Consider the following 17,778-nt stretch of genomic DNA (forward strand, 5'->3'; position numbering starts at 1 on the left):
GTGATAATGCCACATTCCAAGCACATTTGCCACGCGACAGCAGCAATATGATCCACAGAATAGAACAACACCCACACACGTACTTCACACTTACATTTGATTGCTCTATCTCAATTCACGATCTCTTCTATTCTATTCTGCCTTTTATCTTTCTCTTCCTTCTCCTGCTCTGCTGTCGTTTTACTTTACTGAATGTCTCTTTACTCTTTCTTTGTCTTCTTAACTTTCAGACAGCCCTTCCCCTACTCCCTGATGTCTGCTCTCTCTGATTTAGGTTGGCAGGAAAAGGTCCAGGTTCCAGGGTTCAGTAATTCAGTTGAGATCAATTTATACATTAGTTAATCTAATGGAATTTAATCCAAGATTTTGTTTAAACTTGATATTAAAGGCCACTAGGTGGTGTGCTGACGTTGTGCTAGGAGGATTTCACGTGTTTCATGCTCTCAAATCAATTAACACAGCCATCTGAATGCACTCCTAATTGTGTAGAAGACAGTAATTCCAGTTCCACTGCAAATGAAATACTATTTTCTTCTCAATTTTTATTTTTAAAGTGGTAACAGTTGGTTAAGGCTTTGGGCTACGGAAGGGCAGAAGGTTGTGAGTTCAAATCCCAGCGCAGTCAAACTGCCACTGCTGGGTCCTTCAGCAAGTCATTTTGGAGAAAAGCATCAGCCAAATGAATATATATGAAATATAAATATAAATAATACATTATGCTAAAATTATACAGGGACACTGAAAATAAAACATACACTATATTACCAAAAGTATTCGGTCACCTGCCTTGACTCACATATGAACTTAAGTGCCATCCCATTCCTAACCCATAGGGTTCAATATGATGTCGGTCCACCTTTTGCAGCTATTACAGCTTCAACTCTTCTGGGAAGGCTGTCCACAAGGTTGAGGAGTGTGTTTATAGGAATTTTTGACCATTCTTCCAAAAGCGCATTGGTGAGGTCACACACTGATGTTGGTCGAGAAGGCCTGGCTCTCAGTCTCCGCTCTAATTCATCCCAAAGGTGTTCTATCGGGTTCAGGTCAGGACTCTGTGCAGGCCAGTCAAGTTCATCCACACCAGACTCTGTCATCCATGTCTTTATGGACCTTGCTTTGTGCACAGTCATGTTGGAAGAGGAAGGGGCCCGCTCCAAACTGTTCCCACAAGGTTGGGAGCATGGAATTGTCCAAAATGTTTTGGTATCCTGAAGCATTCAAAGTTCCTTTCACTGGAACTAAGGGGCCAAGCCCAACTCCTGAAAAACAACCCCACACCATAATTCCTCCTCCACCAAATTTCACACTCGGCACAATGCAGTCCGAAATGTACCGTTCTCCTGGCAACCTCCAAACCCAGACTCGTCCATCAGATTGCCAGATGGAAAAGCGTGATTCATCACTCCAGAGAACGCGTCTCCACTGCTCTAGAGTCCAGTGGCGGCGTACTTTACACCACTGCATCCGACGCTTTGCATTGCACTTGGTGATGTGTGGCTTGGATGCAGCTGCTCAGCCATGGAAACCCATTCCATGAAGCTCTCTGCGTACTGTACTTGGGCTAATCTGAAGGTCACATGAAGTTTGGAGCTCTGTAGCAATTGACTGTGAAGAAAGTCGACGACCTCTTTGCACTATGCGCTTCAGCATCCGCTGACCCCTCTCCGTCAGTTTACGTGGCCTACCACTTCGTGGCTGAGTTGCTGTTGTTCCCAAACTCTTCCATTTTGTTATGATAAAGCTGACAGTCGACTGTGGAATATTTAGGAGCGAGGAAATTTCACGACTGGATTTGTTGCACAGGTGGCATCCTATGACAGTTCCACGCTGGAATTCACTGAGCTCCTGAGAGCGGCCCATTCTTTCACAAATGTTTGTAAAAACAGTCTGCATGCCTAAGTGCTTGATTTTATACACCTGCGGCCAGGCCAAGTGATTAGGACACCTGATTCTGATCATTTGGATGGGTGACCGAATACTTTTGGTAATATAGTGTATTATACTGCACTGTTTGTAAAATACTATTTTGCAAAGGAAGCTATGGAAAAAAGGAAATATTTTATGGTTCTGACCTAAAATAAATGGCAATAGGAACAAGAAATAGTTTTCTCACCTTTTCTCAACCACTGCTAGGGAAAAAAACACAGTTTTTTAAAATCAAATTTGACCTTCATTTGCCTTATTGTCTCCATAAGCCTATACCATGGCCTGTAGAAGTCTCAATCTGTTATATGAATTTGTTTCATGTGAAAGAAACTAGGCAAAAATTGAATGTAACTGAACAAAAAAAAAAAACCACATCATATGCATGTTGAAGACTGGCCATGAACAGAACCATTAATAAACAGACGAACAGGAGGGCACAACGAGTTATGGTGAGGATGAAGTTCAGGTGCAAGATAAGAAGCAGGCCTCTCCATAAACACCCCAAAGCCTAAAGGAAATGTTGACATAGAGGAAATGCCTTATATGGTAAATCCCCAGAGGCCCGGGAGAAAGAAAGAGCAGTTCAACAAGTACAAGGCCAAAGACCTTGCTCCAACTATTGGCCAAAGGGGGAGAGAGAGAGTTAGTGGATGGGCAGTAGTAGAAGACGACAAGGAAAAATCCTCAGATGTGGAGCCAGCGAAAAAGGCAGGAACATGAATAGCAGAGAAACTGCCTAGAAATCGGGACAAAATAAAGTATACTGAAATCCTTCCGAAGAGATGGAGCAAAGCGGTGTCCCAACTCAGATGTCGAGAGAAATACAGTAAGGAGAAATAAGAGTGGGAAAACAAGTAAGCAGCGTCATGAGGCTGCTGGCAGATCTCAACGTCCCAGAAGGAGACCCGCCTCCATACACGGATGCCTTGAAGAAGCATCTAAAGTCCCTCAGCCAACAGACTTCACCAGGCAAACTTGCATTGGTTATCCCCACCAGGAGGAGGAGAGTGCTTTCTCCTGATGTGTGGAAGACAATGCACCCTGAAAAAGGTGTGGAAACTGAAGGACAGCCCACGGGATGTGTTGCTTAGCTTGATTCTTTTGCTCAAACTATTCAAAACTGCCTTTTGGAGCATTTCGCTCTCCCAACTATATGAAACCTACTTTTGCAAACTAGTCCTAGGATTTTTTTTTTTGCCAATCTTCACAACTTTGGTGTCAAACCACTCAGGACCATGTGAACCTCAATAAGTATCAAAAACATGTTGAGATTTGTAAACAGTATAGCCACTACACGTCAATCAGTTCTAAGGAGGTGGAGCCGGTTTCCTCAAGGTGCTATAATTCACGATTGGTCATAAGGATTTGAGTCAAACTTGACGTACATGTTCAGTACAAGGTTCTGAGGACATCTGTAAAGATTGGGGTGTGACCATAGATAAGGGGGGGAGTTAGCTGTTTCATAGGAACCAAAAGTCCAATTAAGCTGAAATTTGGTGTACTACATCGATCTGCTAAACTATAACTGGATTGTTAAAAACTTTGATTTTTAAAACATGATAAGTATGTTCATCTATAGTATCTTATATATATATATATATATATTATTCTATTTATCTGAGCAAGAACTGGCCACTTGGGGTCCTGTGTGTGAGGAGTGCTTGGGCCCCGCAGATCGTCAGTTATTATTTGAGATCCTTCTTCTTTGTTCTTTTCCTCTCTATGCTATTCCTCCCCTTCCACCTGTCTTGTCCCTCTTTTCACACCTATTTTACTTCCTCCACGCCTGATTTGTGTGAGTTGCATCAAAAGGTATTGTTTTTGATAACTATATTACAGGTTTTAGGTGACACTCTGACTGCTTTGAAAACATTATGTAATTTCCATGAAATCACTGAAAATGTACAGTGTAATTCGCAGAAGGATTATCAGTTCAGATATCTGTGTTAACTGTTTCAAAAACAGCTAGAGGGATTATGGAGTATGTGACTGATTGGCAATGGCTTTTGACACCAAAGCAGAAAAATTCACTTAAATTTTTTCTCACTCTCCTTTACATGGTCCGTTTTAGTCTTACAGATTTATTTATTTATTTAAACATCTTTGCATTGATTCAATAATTAACACATCTTTCTCATTAAAACTCTAGACCTCCCTAGAAAACGACCAGTTATGCATTCAGACAGGAAGTCATGCCTGATTAGTTATGTCCCGTATCCTTAAAGTATGTTTTCTAAACTGATCTGAACCATCTGTGTACAGATACAAAGCGAATGATGCAGCTGCTTAAGGAAATTATTCTTACACAAGAAGTAACACCATGTTTTATGTACTCAGATCCGACGTGTGTTTGTGTTGTACATTTATTTGTGTGTGTGATTACACTAGCCTCGGTGAATAGATCTACATTAACCATTAAACCAGCCTGGCCTTGCGTTTCTGCACTCACTGGCTTATACATGACATATTACTGCAGACCAATTATGGAAGACAGTAAGAGGGCACTCTTAATTAGAGGCACACTCTTCCTGGTAAAATTTTAACTTAATTCTCTCTCTCTCTCTCTCTCTCTCTCTCTCTCTCTCTCTTTCGATCTCTAACCACATTCAATACTGCATACTAAGTTACAAAAAACCCCTATTAATAAAGATGAAATAGTCTATGGCAGTATGACGTTTATTTTGTACTCTTCTCCCAGGAATCATGTTCCTGTTGGAACCCTCAGTTCTTCAACACCAAGCTTGCTTTCCAGGAGCTATAACATATATAAGGCGTGTCGTAGCCATTGTGTTTAAAGGTTAATGGCAATAGTTGATATGCGAGTTTTTGGAGGCTGCACGTCCTGTTCTTGGATTACAGTTTCTGACTCCAAAATTCTTGTCTATAGTTTAAGTAAGTATCTAGAGGAGACCTATGTTGTTGTTCTTCTTCTTCCAGCTTTGGTATGCATATTTGATTTGGCACAGTTTTTACGCTGGATGCCCTTCCTGATGCAAACATCCCCAGTTTTATCCGGGCTTGGGACCGGCACCGGGAGTGTACTGTCGTGTGCGACACCAGTGGCTGGGGTTGGTTCCCTGGCCGAGAATCGAACCGAAGCTGCGGCGGTGAGAGCACCGAGCCCGAGCCACTAGTCCTCCAGGGATCCTCCGAGGAGACATATGTATTGTGCTATTATTATCATTTCAGTGGAAGTTGTGCAGCAGCATTGGGGTCCCAGATTCAATCCTGAGCTCAAGTTACGGTCTGGGTTGAGTTTCTCCCCGTGTCCGCGTGGGTTTTCTCCGGTTTCCTCCCACCTCCCAAAAAACAGTGTGAATGAGTGTGTGTGTGAACGTGTGTGTGTGTGTGTGTGTGTACATCGTGCCTTGTGATGGACTGGCTTCTCATCCATGGTGCACAGTGTTCCCGGGACTCCGGATCCACCACATCACTGACGAGGATGAAGCGGTTAATAAAGATGAATGAAGGAGATGAATGAATGGTGAACCACATGAGGGGTGAAAGGAACAAAAGATTTTAAGAATGAATTGATTACAATAGATACAATTGATACAGATTTGAATAGAGTTGATTAAAATGCCAGTGAGTTAAAAACGCTAACTGATTTAACATCCATTAAATTATAGAAATTCAAGACTTAATTAAAACAGAATAGATCAATTAAAATATGAGCCGTGCTCATTATTTATCCTTCAGGATTTTTCATTTAACCACAAAACCACCATTAACATGCGGGGGGGGGGGGGGGGGGGGGGGGGGGGGATTGGGGGGGGGATTGGGGTCAGAAGGGTGGAAGGAACAAATGTTCTTTGATTAAAAAACAAAAAAACAAAGGTGATGAAAAAGCATGTGAATTAAACACTCAGCTGCCATTAGAAATTTAATGATAATCATCTCACATTGTATTGAATAATTTCTGTTTAATCATTTAACAAACCGTTTTCATCTTCATTCCTCATTTAGAGCGGGTATTTTTGCTTTTGTTCATTTTTATTTTTGTTAATTCCGACTTTATAAATTTGGGGGTGTGCTGTAATAGGAAACTAATCAGTGATGGGGTGGTGTAACAGCTCATCCCAAAGTGTTTTATTTCTCATCCATATCAATTTGCCATAGATTAAGTTCTGTTTATTTATTAATGAACGACATGTTGTGCTTTTATCAGTTTATAGTTACATTTACAGCTGTTCTGTCACCAGCCTCTCTGTTGCTCTTTCTTGAAGTTAATCAGAAAAAAGCACAGCATGTCACGTAACCAAGAAACCAGAAAGCACAAACTCCTCTGTCCCGAAGACTGATGCAGAAAAATTACTGAGTGTAAGAGCTGACACTGGAGACTCCTTCCATAAATGTTAAATAATCATCTTCTTATAGAAAACTTCAACATATCAAGGACTATATGGCTATTTTTTCCCCATTTATTATTAGTCTTTGAGACACTCTCTGTCCAATCAGATTTGAGAATTCATCAGCACTATGATAGTTTAAATTGTGGGAGGTTTTGGGGCACAAATGTTAACCAAGCGGGTGAAAAGAACGAGTGATTAGTCAATGTGACTCACTGACTGAGACAGAAGTTACAAAATGATAAATTAATGCATTTTATAAAATTACATTTAATCACCATTCTTTCGATGACTTGTTACTTTCCTTCTGTGTGACCCCCGCTGCATGCTGAAGGCCAGAACGCGGTGCTCCATAACACACACGGTTCATGTTTGATCAAATCTGCATTGTTTTATTACTAAAAAACTGGAATGAAAACACTTGTCTTTGCTCAGTTTTTAACCCTGACTGCATTTTAATCATTTCATCGTTGCTACTGTTACGCTTTAGAGCACTGTGGGAGACGTGTGCGTCCATGAGTGATGGCATGAAGCCTGCAGATGATGTGTATCCATTCTTACAGCTCTTTAAGGGTTAATGAACAGCTGCCAAATAAATGTTTGTATGCACGTGTGTGTGCATATCTGCAACTAAATATGCCATCATGTGGCAGAAATTATGCATGTGCGTGTGTGTGTGTGTGTGTGTGTGTGTGTGGATTCACTGTTAATGTTACACTTTTGCCTTTTTCACTTAAAATGGTCTGCTTGCATAAGTGAATATTACATGTACCTTTTATCACTAAGACATCTTTTAAAGAATTACTTGCATGCGTTCTTAAGTTTCCTGCAATCCCTTACTCTTTCTCTATTTTTTTCTCTGTTTTCTCCCAACCACAACATACACTATGCTTGATGTATGCAGTATGTCTCCATCCATATCCACTAGCACCTCTCTGATATCCTTGTTAGCTGAAGCAGGTGATAATATTGAGCTAAATGTGTATCTCTAGTAGGAGAACACCAATCAGTATATCAATATATTGAACACCAATGTAAATATATCAATATAAGGCTTCTTTTTTTTTTGGCATTGACTTCTCAGGGTGTCTATTCATGCCGTTTATCTGTGATTTCGTCGTGTCAGGCGGTTACACAGAGTGAAAGAGATTTGATCTCCATTTGCACTGACGTTTTTCAGCCTCTGTAACACACCAGCGGCAGTGATATGTGAAATACAGTCGCAGATGTAATAAAACGTGAACGAGGTGGATTATTAACTCTATTGTTGTTTTTGTCCCAAAATGCATTTGGAATAGAAAAGAAATTAAAAAGATAATAGACTTTCAAAAGCACAAATTTCTGTACACAAAAGGACAGATGACAGAACCATACATTTAGTGCATATTTGTTTGTTTGGTTTTTTTTGGTTTTGTTTTGTGTAATGAACAAAAGGGTTACAGCTTTTTACCATTTTTTGGTATTCAGAAGAAACGTAACACAAACCTACTTAAAACAAACACTTCAAAAAGTTAAAAATCCTGAACGCAGCTGTCTATCTGTGCTTTCAGTGTGTGTTTAGAATCGTTTGCCCCACATCGCTGTTATAATTTGTCATTGATGAGACCTGACACAACGCATTGCTCAACTATAATTGTAATTTGATAGAGATCAGACTTTAGCCTCCTATCTAGTCGTCGCTGACACCAGAGCCTCGTAAAGGGTCATGTTGTGTTTCTACGTTTACGACTAAGGAAGTCTCAGAGGCAGACTCTCATTTGCAGTCAGTGGCAGAACATATAATTATATGCTGATCTGATCATAATGAGCTGCAATATGAGAGTATGGTGAGGGTTGAGGAAGTATCAGCTTCATCAGTTATCTAATGACCCCTTTATGACCCCTTTGTAAACCTACTGGGTTCATCGTGTCCTGGGACATCTCCCTTTCTCTCTCCCTCTCTCTCTCTTTCTCACTCTTTGCGTTTTTCTTTCTCTTACCCCTTATGCATTGCCCCAACCTGCTCTTTACTTCTCCTTCCAATCTGGTGGGCATCTGCAGGGGGATTAACCGTGTCATTAAACACAGACCACTCACCCGGTTCCTTCAGCGCCCCAACTTTCCCTGCCATTCTCAGTTCCCTCAGGGACGGAGTGGGTAGCACCAGGCTGAGCGAGGGAGGGATAGAGGGTTGGAAGCATCCCGTTTTAGATCTCCCCCAGGGGGGATGCGGGCCATCTCAGACCCACAGGGCAGATCAGGGAGGGAGACTCTCCTGAGACCTGGAACACCCCCCCCCCTCCCTTCTTCTTTTGTCTTTTAGAGGCGGGAGAAACAGTGGAGAAGCTGACGGGAGAAAGAGAGTGGGAGGGAAAGAGTGAGGGAAAGGAGGGAAAGACTGAAACAGGTGGGAAGGAGAAATGACAGGTTAGGGTTAACATCCAGATAGGAGTATCGAAAGAAGAATAGAGGCTGATCTGAGCACTTTGTGGAGTTGAATTATTGTCAGATAAAATACTAGATATGTCTTAAGGTGTGAGAGGAGGAATTTAGACGATTTACAGACATCTCGCTTTTCAAGAGTTACTCAAACGCGTGCCAAAATGTTGAGAAAGTTGAGAAATTAGCCAACACAAGGTACTTGTATTATTGTTTATTGATGATTATGTTTTTTTTCTAAGCATCTAATAGGACAGAATAGAAAGATTCTGTGTTAATCACGTGTTAATCAGTCAAATTATGCCAGGGCCGGATTTAAAAATAATACCAATATTTCTTCAAATATATCATATATAGTTGATTCATATTACTTGTAAGAATGGTTAGCTTCCTTTTGTCTCATGCCACGTCTCATATTTATTCATTGCTATCCCCAGTGTCCCAGAACTGTTTTTTTTTTAAATAGATTAGTAATATCCCCTTCACATATTGATTTTAAGAACACTGTTTAGGCACCCAGGTGAAATTCCATCCACCTTGTGAGTCTCTGCGTGTGAAAGCCTGTCCTTGTGGGAACGTGTGGGTCTTGACGCTGTTCTGTGGACTCAGCGACATGCTGAATGCTAAGTCCGTTCTGCTGCGCGTCGTGTGCGGCGTGGAGAACAGCGCGCCCTCGTCCCCTGATGGACTGGAGAAGCCGTGGCCGCGATGGTGCCGCTCTGAGCTCGGGACGTGCGAACGCTGAGGAGTTGACGCTGCCTTGGGAGGGGTGAAGTGTCCAGTAGGAACTTCCACACCTTGAAGCGAGCCCGTAGATGTGACGGTGTACATCCGTGACGCGCCAAGAGTCAAATAATCTGCGCTCTCGTCCATGCTGTGGCCGAAGCCACATGACGACTCTATGGCACTGCTGTATTCGCAGTGGATGTCCGAATAAGGGCTGTACATGGTGCTGTCCTGCACCGCAGGGCTGAAGTGGTCGGTGCTCGGCGCTGGAGAGCTGAAGGAAGGAGTGTGCTCTGTTGTAGGGCTGCTGAAACTGCTGTCTGTGTTGATGGTGTCTTCGTCCTGCAATCCCAGCGTTTCCAGAACCCAGGAGTCCAGCGGAGGCGTGGCAGCCACCTCGTCGGCGGAGCAGAACTCCAGAGAGAGGTTACGGCACGTCCGCTTTCCCTCGCCGCCCTGCAGCAGCCGACTCACATTGAGGAAGTCTCGGTCTTCGTGTAGAGCTCTTTTCCTGTGCCGCACATCTGCGCTCCTCTGAACAGAGAAAAGCCTCTACGTGAGACGGAGAACGAACACATTAAGGACCAGTTACTAATTACTTACTTAAAACTGTTTTTAAACCATAAATGTGCAAATGTACCGAACATACCTTTGATTTGTCTTCAAGAGACTTCACATATGATGAGTTTAGAAACTCTTTGAGTTTGTTATTCTCTTCCTGGAGTCTCGCGAGTTCTTCTTCTTTTTGCATCAAGGTGTCCTGAAGCTGAAAGAAAAAACTAGCGTTAGCATTTTCACTTAAATATCGGCTACGTGTCGCTCTTTTGTTTCATGAGGAATAAAGCGTGCTGTAGCGGACCTGCTTGTTCCGCTGGAGGTGAGGGGACAGTTGGTCGGACCAGACGGAGTCATGCAGAGCACCGTGCGCTGGAACCAGCTGTGGGACTGAAAGAGCAAAAGTGGGAGGGTATAGAGTTAAAATCGTGCCATTACAAATTTTGCAAAAATCTGAATTTGAATGCTATTCTTTTGAATTTGTATACCATCTGAAAAAAAATCATGATTTGCAAAAGAGCAATCTAAAATCTGAAACTTACGGATGTGTGATCGAAATTCAGAAATGAAGCATGTGTATAATCAACTTCTAAAAATCCTTTCTAAAAAAATTTCTAAAAAAAATTCACTTGTTTAGAATCGCTTTAAAAATTACTTGCAGGCAAAAGCAGTCAAATACAGATCCCCTCTTTTGTCACTCACACACACACACACACACACACACACACTAAAGCTTACTGCAGCATGGTAAATGTACAGTGAGAATATGGACACAGGATCTTTCAGACGGTACGAAACAAAATCCGAACTACGATGGTGAATCAAATGAAAACCTTAAAAGTGCAACGTAAACTAGAATTGAATCCAATTTTTGTTCTAGAGGAATCTGGACACTGAACAACTGCATCGAGTGAAATGGAGATTATGTAGAAAAATGACACACTTTTCACACCTATTTGTAATAAACAATACAACATTTAAAAAAGAAGAAGAAGAAGAAGAAGAAGAAGAAGGTTTTCCTTTGACTCACCCTCATAATAACGTGTAATATTGTTCAAATTTAGATTTATGTCTACAAATTCAAATTTCTGATGGCATTATTCTCTCTTTATAATCTCTCTACAACTCCATAACACCCAGTTAGGATTTATGGTAAAAAGTAAACATTATAAATGTTGTAATGTTTCAAATAAGATTCATTAAGATTCATTAAAGGGAGGGTAGAGGTGTTCTGTGTTCGACTGCTTTTGCCTGCAAAGTTCCCCGAAAGTTATTTTGAAAGCAAATCTAAAAAATTGTATTTTGAATTTGAAATGTTCCCTCACAAAGCGTGAAATTTTGGTTCCAGATTTCAGATTGCTTTTTTGGCAAAGCACAACATTCAATTTTAGATAGTACGATACAAATATCTAAATACAAGCGTTAGTCAAATGAAAACCGTAAAAGTGCGACCTAAATTACATTTTTGTTCTAGAGGAATTTGGACACTTGTTAAGCGCTGGGACACTTCCACTGAACGAAATGGAGATTATGCAGAAAATTGATACACTTTTGTCACATTTTTACAAAAAACGAAGCAAAATGTTTTTTAAAATTAAGGTTTTCATTTGACTCACCACCATATCAACATTCAAATTTTTTCAAATTCCTAATGCCATGGTTCTCTATCTATAATCTCTCTATAACTTCATACCACCGCAGTCATGATTTACGATATGAGAAAATGTTTTTATCTTCTTTTAATATAGCGGATAACAAAAAAAAGTTCTAAATAAGTTCTTATAAATAAAATTCATTAAGATTCATTAAACAGGAGAGAGCAAGAGTTCTGTGATGGACTGCTTTTGCCTGGAAGTTTAGATATTTTGAAATCAAATCTAAAAAAAAAAAAAAAAAGAAAGAAAGAAAGAAAGAAAGAGTGACTGCTTTGCAGAAACTGATTAGGATTAATTTTGAATTTCAAATGCACATTTCAGTTCAAAATTCAATTTCAGAGAGTCAGATACAAAATTCCAAATAATACAAAATAACTTTTGTAAAAATTTGTCATTCATGATCTCACTCTATAAATGGTGCAGTATTGTAACTAAACTTTCTAATAATAATAATAATAATAATAATAATAATAATGCTGTTACAGTATAGAGATTAAAAACAAATTCCTTGATTTAAGTAGTAACTTTAGAACTGTAATCTAAGCTTCATAACTCTTTCTACAGTAACAGAGCAGAGAAACGCAGCAGCCAATGGAAATGAGCTTCGACATGGCGAGGCTGAGTGCGTGAGTGGCGCGCAGCAGCCGGGAAAAGCTCTCGCGCCTCTCATCCCGCAAATTTGGTGCCACTCACGCTCGCGCTGGCAACCCGCGTCGTCCAAGCGACCGGCGTCCCAGAGGGAGACGAGCGTTGCCGTGGAAACGTCAACAGTGGCGCGAGCCGACGCAGAGGCGGAGTAGGCGCAGTCGAAGCGCGCGTCTCGGCAGGAGAGGATGGAGCTCTGCAAATAATAATAATAATAATAATCATAATAATAATAATAATAATAATCAGCCAAATGCACAGAGTGAACCTGCGAGCTGAAGGAGAGCTTCATTTACACTCCGTGTTCATGCACAGAAACACATCCAAGAACTTCTACAGAACTTCTCTCTCTCTCTCTCTCTCTCCATCTCTCTATATCCCTCTATCCCTCTATCCCTCTATCACTCTCTGCATTACTCCTAAAGCTACTTTTTCACCTATATTTATCCAGGATAGTCTCACTGACTCTGTCTTTTTTGAAGAAATCTGCACAAGTTGCCCTTCAGACCCAGAACACATCACAACTAACTCTAAAACTCTCGTTAACTTCCTTTAGCTTAGAAATAGCTTCACTTCTGCTCATGAGGAGACTTGCACATGGTGTAGATGTTTCTGCACAAGTTATTCCATCATGATGATGATGATGATGATGATGATGGAGTGCTGTTAGTAAAAGCTGTCACTTTAATGCACGAGCAATTAATCCATTTAACTTAAACTTTAATCCATTTAAGGTTAGACTCAACTTCCGGCTGTGGGATTTGATTTGCCCTGTAAAGTAACACACCTCACACTCCTGCTTGGGAGATATATATATATATATATATATATATATATATTGGGTATATATAAATATATATAATTATAAATCACGAAATAACACAGCATGCATGCACACTCTAATGGAGAGCATAAGCTGCATGAAACAAAGTGCAAACGCAAAAACAAAAAACATGCAAAAAAAAAAAAAACCTAAGAATGTCACGCTGGATAATAGCTCCAGGATGAACATTATGGTGCTTTTTCTTTTAAGTAATTAAGCTATAACACTCACCATGTCGCAGGCAGGACGTTAGGAGCAAAGCGCGAGCTGGAAGCGCGACACAAGTCCCGGGAGCTCGCGGGAAAAAAAAAAAAAAACCTTTGGGGAGGAGGAGAGGAAAGAAGAGGAGAAGAGAGGAGAGGAGAGGAGAGGAGAGAGCGCGCGCTCTGGGACGAAATCAGAGATTCATTCTTGCGATTCAGGTGGCAAAAGCGGTCAGGGAGGTCACGTGACGTGCCAGGTCGTTGGACTCCAGATGCGCAACAACTGTCCTGCGTTATTGCGCTTTGTTTCCAGGAGAGAAGGAGGGCTTTTAACGTCTGGCTACGCGTGATCCTGCTGCAACAGAAGTGCACTCGCGTGTGCGTGTGTGAGTGTGAGTGTGTGTGTGTGTTTGTGAGTGTGTGTGTGTGTGTGTGTGTGTCCGGGATGAAGATGGAAAGACACCCATGCGCACCTGTTGCATTGCACACTGATGAGTGTGAGTTAATGTGTAAGCGCAGTAGAGACAGCTCAGAGGCGTGATGAATTCATGTGGCTGGTCGGGTGAGGGGTGGACATGCGTCTCACAGCCACCCCCAAACTCAGGCCTGAGTCAAATGCGCATTCCTTCGAGTGACACATTAACACTAACATTACTTTTGCGCACAAATGACAAGCATCTCTGCACACCTGCATGCTGCCACGACACACTTTCTGCTGTCAGGAGACACTTCATTTACTACTGACCTCAATGCTACACATCTTTTCTCCAGCTTTTTCTTTTTTTTTTGTACCCAGTTGTAAGGTAGGTATGGAGGAGAGGTGGCAAACTCATTTTAGGGACTATAATAATAATAATAATAATAATAATAATAATAATAATAATAGTAAGCTAATAATAAAAGGAGACCAATAACACATCAACATATGTGCAAATAAAAAAAAAGTTGGGATTGCATAAGTATTAGAACCCTATTGGTGTGAAACCCTGAAATTATTTCTTCTGGAAAGAGACATGGTTAAACATTTGCTCATTAAGTATGATTTTGTATAATTACTACATTTTCTGAGTTGATGGCCCTGAGCTTATTTCTGGATTTTTCTCCCTAGGTTTTTTTTTTTTTTCAAATATTGTTGATTGTAATTTAAAACACAGATTCATTTTTGTGGGTCGGATTTGATCCTTTATCGGGCCGATCCCAGTCCCAGCCCACAGAGCACATGACTGTTAGACACCTCAGGTGTAAAGTCGATACAATACGTCTAATCCTGTTCTCTTGTCCTGTCTAGTTAGCATGCACAGTCCTGTGCACTGACTTTTGCACTTGACTCAACGTTATCGACATTACGTAGCTCTGTGTACCATGAAACTGCTTTATGTATTAAAAAAAAAGTCATTTTGTTCCAGTGTGTACAAGTTACGTATTATAGAGGAATGACAGTAAAAACCCACTTGACTTCTGCAAGCAAACTTTACATAAATTTACCATTTCAATCTCAGACAAAAGAGACTTAAACTGCACCCTTTTGTACCTTTAATATATATATATTTTTTATATAAATATACTTTAATTATTTTTAGGTTAAAGCTTTAAAGATGCACTACTGTATATACAGTATTCTATGTTAAAGACACTCGAAAGTTGAAAGATACATACTCAAGGTACAGAACATAAGGGTACTTATACAGTATTTTGTAGCTTTTGGATCATATTTACCTTCTCAGATGCACCTTTCTTGGTAAAATATAGACACTAAAGCTACAGAAGGTGTCCAGTTGAGGAAACGGTACAATTTAGAACCCTTTTTCTTTTCTCTGAAAGTGTGCATACATACATACGGTCCATCACATTTATTTCCACCTCTTGGTGTACACTTGGTGTGGTTTCAGGTTGCAAGTTGTCAGTGTGTGTTCTTTTATTAGAGGAAAAGCTTCATACGTGCTCACCATTATCCAATCCATATACCTCTATCTCCCTTCTTCAGTCATAAAACACAGCTGCATCCCACCTTATCAGCTTTAGCTCTTCGCAAAACCGCCATAAACATTCTAATTATCATTCTTGTCCATTCCTGCATGACGTTGCATGATATATCTACAAATTGACACGCATATTATTATAATAACGGGTTGTATGGCTATGTATTTGTATTTGTATTTGTCCCGCTTGTTTAATGAGGACCGAGCAGAACGTATGAACTCTATTGTGCCTGGTCTTGTGCTCTTACTTGCGTCGTATGACTTGAATCCGTTAAAGCTATTAATGCCAACGGCTTGGTTTATTAGGATGTGAAGAGACGGTTGGCTTATCCATGGAGATCCACCAAAGCAGCATTGTTAGTTCATTCAGGTTTCTCAACAATCTCATTGCTGAAGTGCAATAAACATTTAGAGTTTCGTTCAGAGTTATGCAAATCATACTGAGACACACACACACACACACTCACGCACACACGTTTATCTTAATATCCTTGTGAGGACCTTCCATTGGCATAATTATTAATGCAGCTAATTAATCCTATGCTACACCTAAATCTAATCCTAACCTTAATCTCAGTAACCAAAAGGAAATTAAAGTTTTTGTATTCAAAAAAAAAAAAAAAGATTTCCTTATATGGACCAAACCAAAGCTCAAAACTGTGAAATATTCATATAGTTGTGGGGACATTTGGTCCCCAACAAGATATAAAAACATGCCCATACACACAAACACACACACACACACACACACACACATACTTTTTTTCTGGAATTTGCCTATAAATATAAATTCTTGTTTTGTCATATAAAATAGGCAAAAGAATTATGGGTTATTTTCTTTACAGCAGTATCGGGGCAAGGGATTAACTCTGAAAACGTGTTTCTTTCCTCCTGCAAAGCTATTCTTTAAAAAGCAGAGTGTGTGTAGTCTCTGTGTGTGTGTGTGTGTGTGTGTGTGTGTAGAAAAAGGTCCACACATATCCCTATAACTTCAAATTGATGCAAGGGTTTCACGTTCTTAATGTAGTTTTCTGGGCATTGTGGGTATGGAAGGATTTTGAATGAAGAGATTTAGAGAAGAAACGAGATGCTTGAGAGGCAGGACAAGAAAAAGAGGCAGGAGAGGCGTGGGTGTTAGTGTTTATTTCACCTCACTCTAACAATTAAACAATGTAGTGTTCTTCCTCTTTTCACCTGATACCCTCTTCTCTGTATGCGGTGTGTGGATGTGGGTGCATGTGTGGGTGGATGTGAGGGTGTGCCTGGTGGTGTAGATGAAAGATCTACAAGTAATTGCTTAAAGTTACTACATGCTGATGTATAAATGCTCAAGCTCTTGAGTAATAAATGACCTCACTTCACTTATTCTTGTATTGTCCAATCAGGTCTACAGTTTTAGTGGCATGTTATAATGACAACATATAATCAAATAACAAAAAAAGCTTCCATGTAACACGTCTAAATTTCTTAGCTAGATTTTTTTCAGACGTTTTAAATGATCGAGTGGAGTTTAGAGTGTTCTCTCTGTGTCCTTGTGGGTTGTCTCCAGGTTCCCTGGTTTCCTCCTATCTCCCAAAAACTGGTGGATTGGCATCTCTAATTTTTTCCATGTCCCTTCTTAACTCCTCCCATGCCCAGGCTTTTGCTTCTGAAACACTTCTGTCTCTCCTACAGTATGTCTCTTATTTGGATCAGGAAAGCCCTCCATGAGCATTACTTGCAGAAGGCTTCTGTAACAATGGATGCATCCATGTGCAAGAGTTTTAGTAATAATTGAGGTAGACGAAAGTACAAACCAAATATACAGAATGTTAAGGTAGGTCAAAATGCAAACAATCATAATATAAAAAGGCCAAATACAACGGTTGGATAAGTGGTACAAGTGGTTAACACTGTTGCCTCACACCTCCGGGGTTGATGGTTTGATTCCTGCCTCCTGCCCTGTGTGTGTGTGTGGAGTTTGCATGTTCTCCACATGCTTCAGGGGTTCTCCCCAGTCCAAAGATATGCACTGTAGGCTAATTGGCATTTCCAAATTGTCTGTTGTGTGTGTGATTGTGCCCTGGCCCTGTGATGGGCTGGCCCCCTTCCAGTGTGTCTCCAGCCTTGTGCCCTGTGTTCCCTGGGATAGGCTCCAGGCTACTCTGTGTAGGACAAGTGGTATAGAAAATGGACGGACAACAGTTGGTAAGAATGCCCATGAACTGTTTATATAGCGAAAACCCAAAAGTGAACCAGAGGTGAGTGACAGATTTAGGTAAGCATGACCTATGCCAGCAGGGAGCGGAAATGTCCTGAGTCCTCAATACAGCCTCCTTCTTACACTTGATGGCGTCCCTCACCATTGGTGTCCACCAGCATGTCTCAGCACTAACACATTTCTAGCCTCTTGCAGTTGCCTCTGGAATTGAGTTAGACGTTGTCCACTTAAGCTCAATATGTCTGTCCTCTCTCATTAGATAGTCCCTTTAGAAATGGAAAGTTGCCTCCAAGAAAGAT

General features: G+C 40.7%; 1 protein-coding gene across 2 annotated transcripts; it reads right to left on the reverse strand.

Moving 5' to 3' along the window:
- Nucleotides 1-8,681: 8,681 nt before the first annotated feature.
- gmnc (geminin coiled-coil domain containing) lies at nt 8,682-13,759 on the reverse strand. Of its 2 annotated transcripts, none has more exons than XM_053239736.1 (5): nt 13,329-13,759; nt 12,323-12,470; nt 10,279-10,364; nt 10,069-10,185; nt 8,682-9,953 (listed from the first exon to the last, which is right to left on the reverse strand). In XM_053239736.1, the coding sequence occupies exons 1-5, from the start codon at nt 13,329-13,331 to the stop codon at nt 9,189-9,191; spliced, it is 1,119 nt and encodes a 372-aa protein (XP_053095711.1). In that variant the 5' UTR covers nt 13,332-13,759; the 3' UTR covers nt 8,682-9,188. The 2 variants fall into 2 exon arrangements, with proteins under 2 accessions (XP_053095711.1, XP_034166245.2); XM_034310354.2 differs by having other exon boundaries at nt 8,682-9,971.
- Between the last annotated feature and the right edge of the window lie 4,019 nt (nt 13,760-17,778).

The sequence above is a fragment of the Pangasianodon hypophthalmus genome, chromosome 14, assembly GCF_027358585.1.
Source record: "Pangasianodon hypophthalmus isolate fPanHyp1 chromosome 14, fPanHyp1.pri, whole genome shotgun sequence".
Classification (NCBI taxonomy): Eukaryota; Metazoa; Chordata; class Actinopteri; order Siluriformes; family Pangasiidae; genus Pangasianodon; species Pangasianodon hypophthalmus.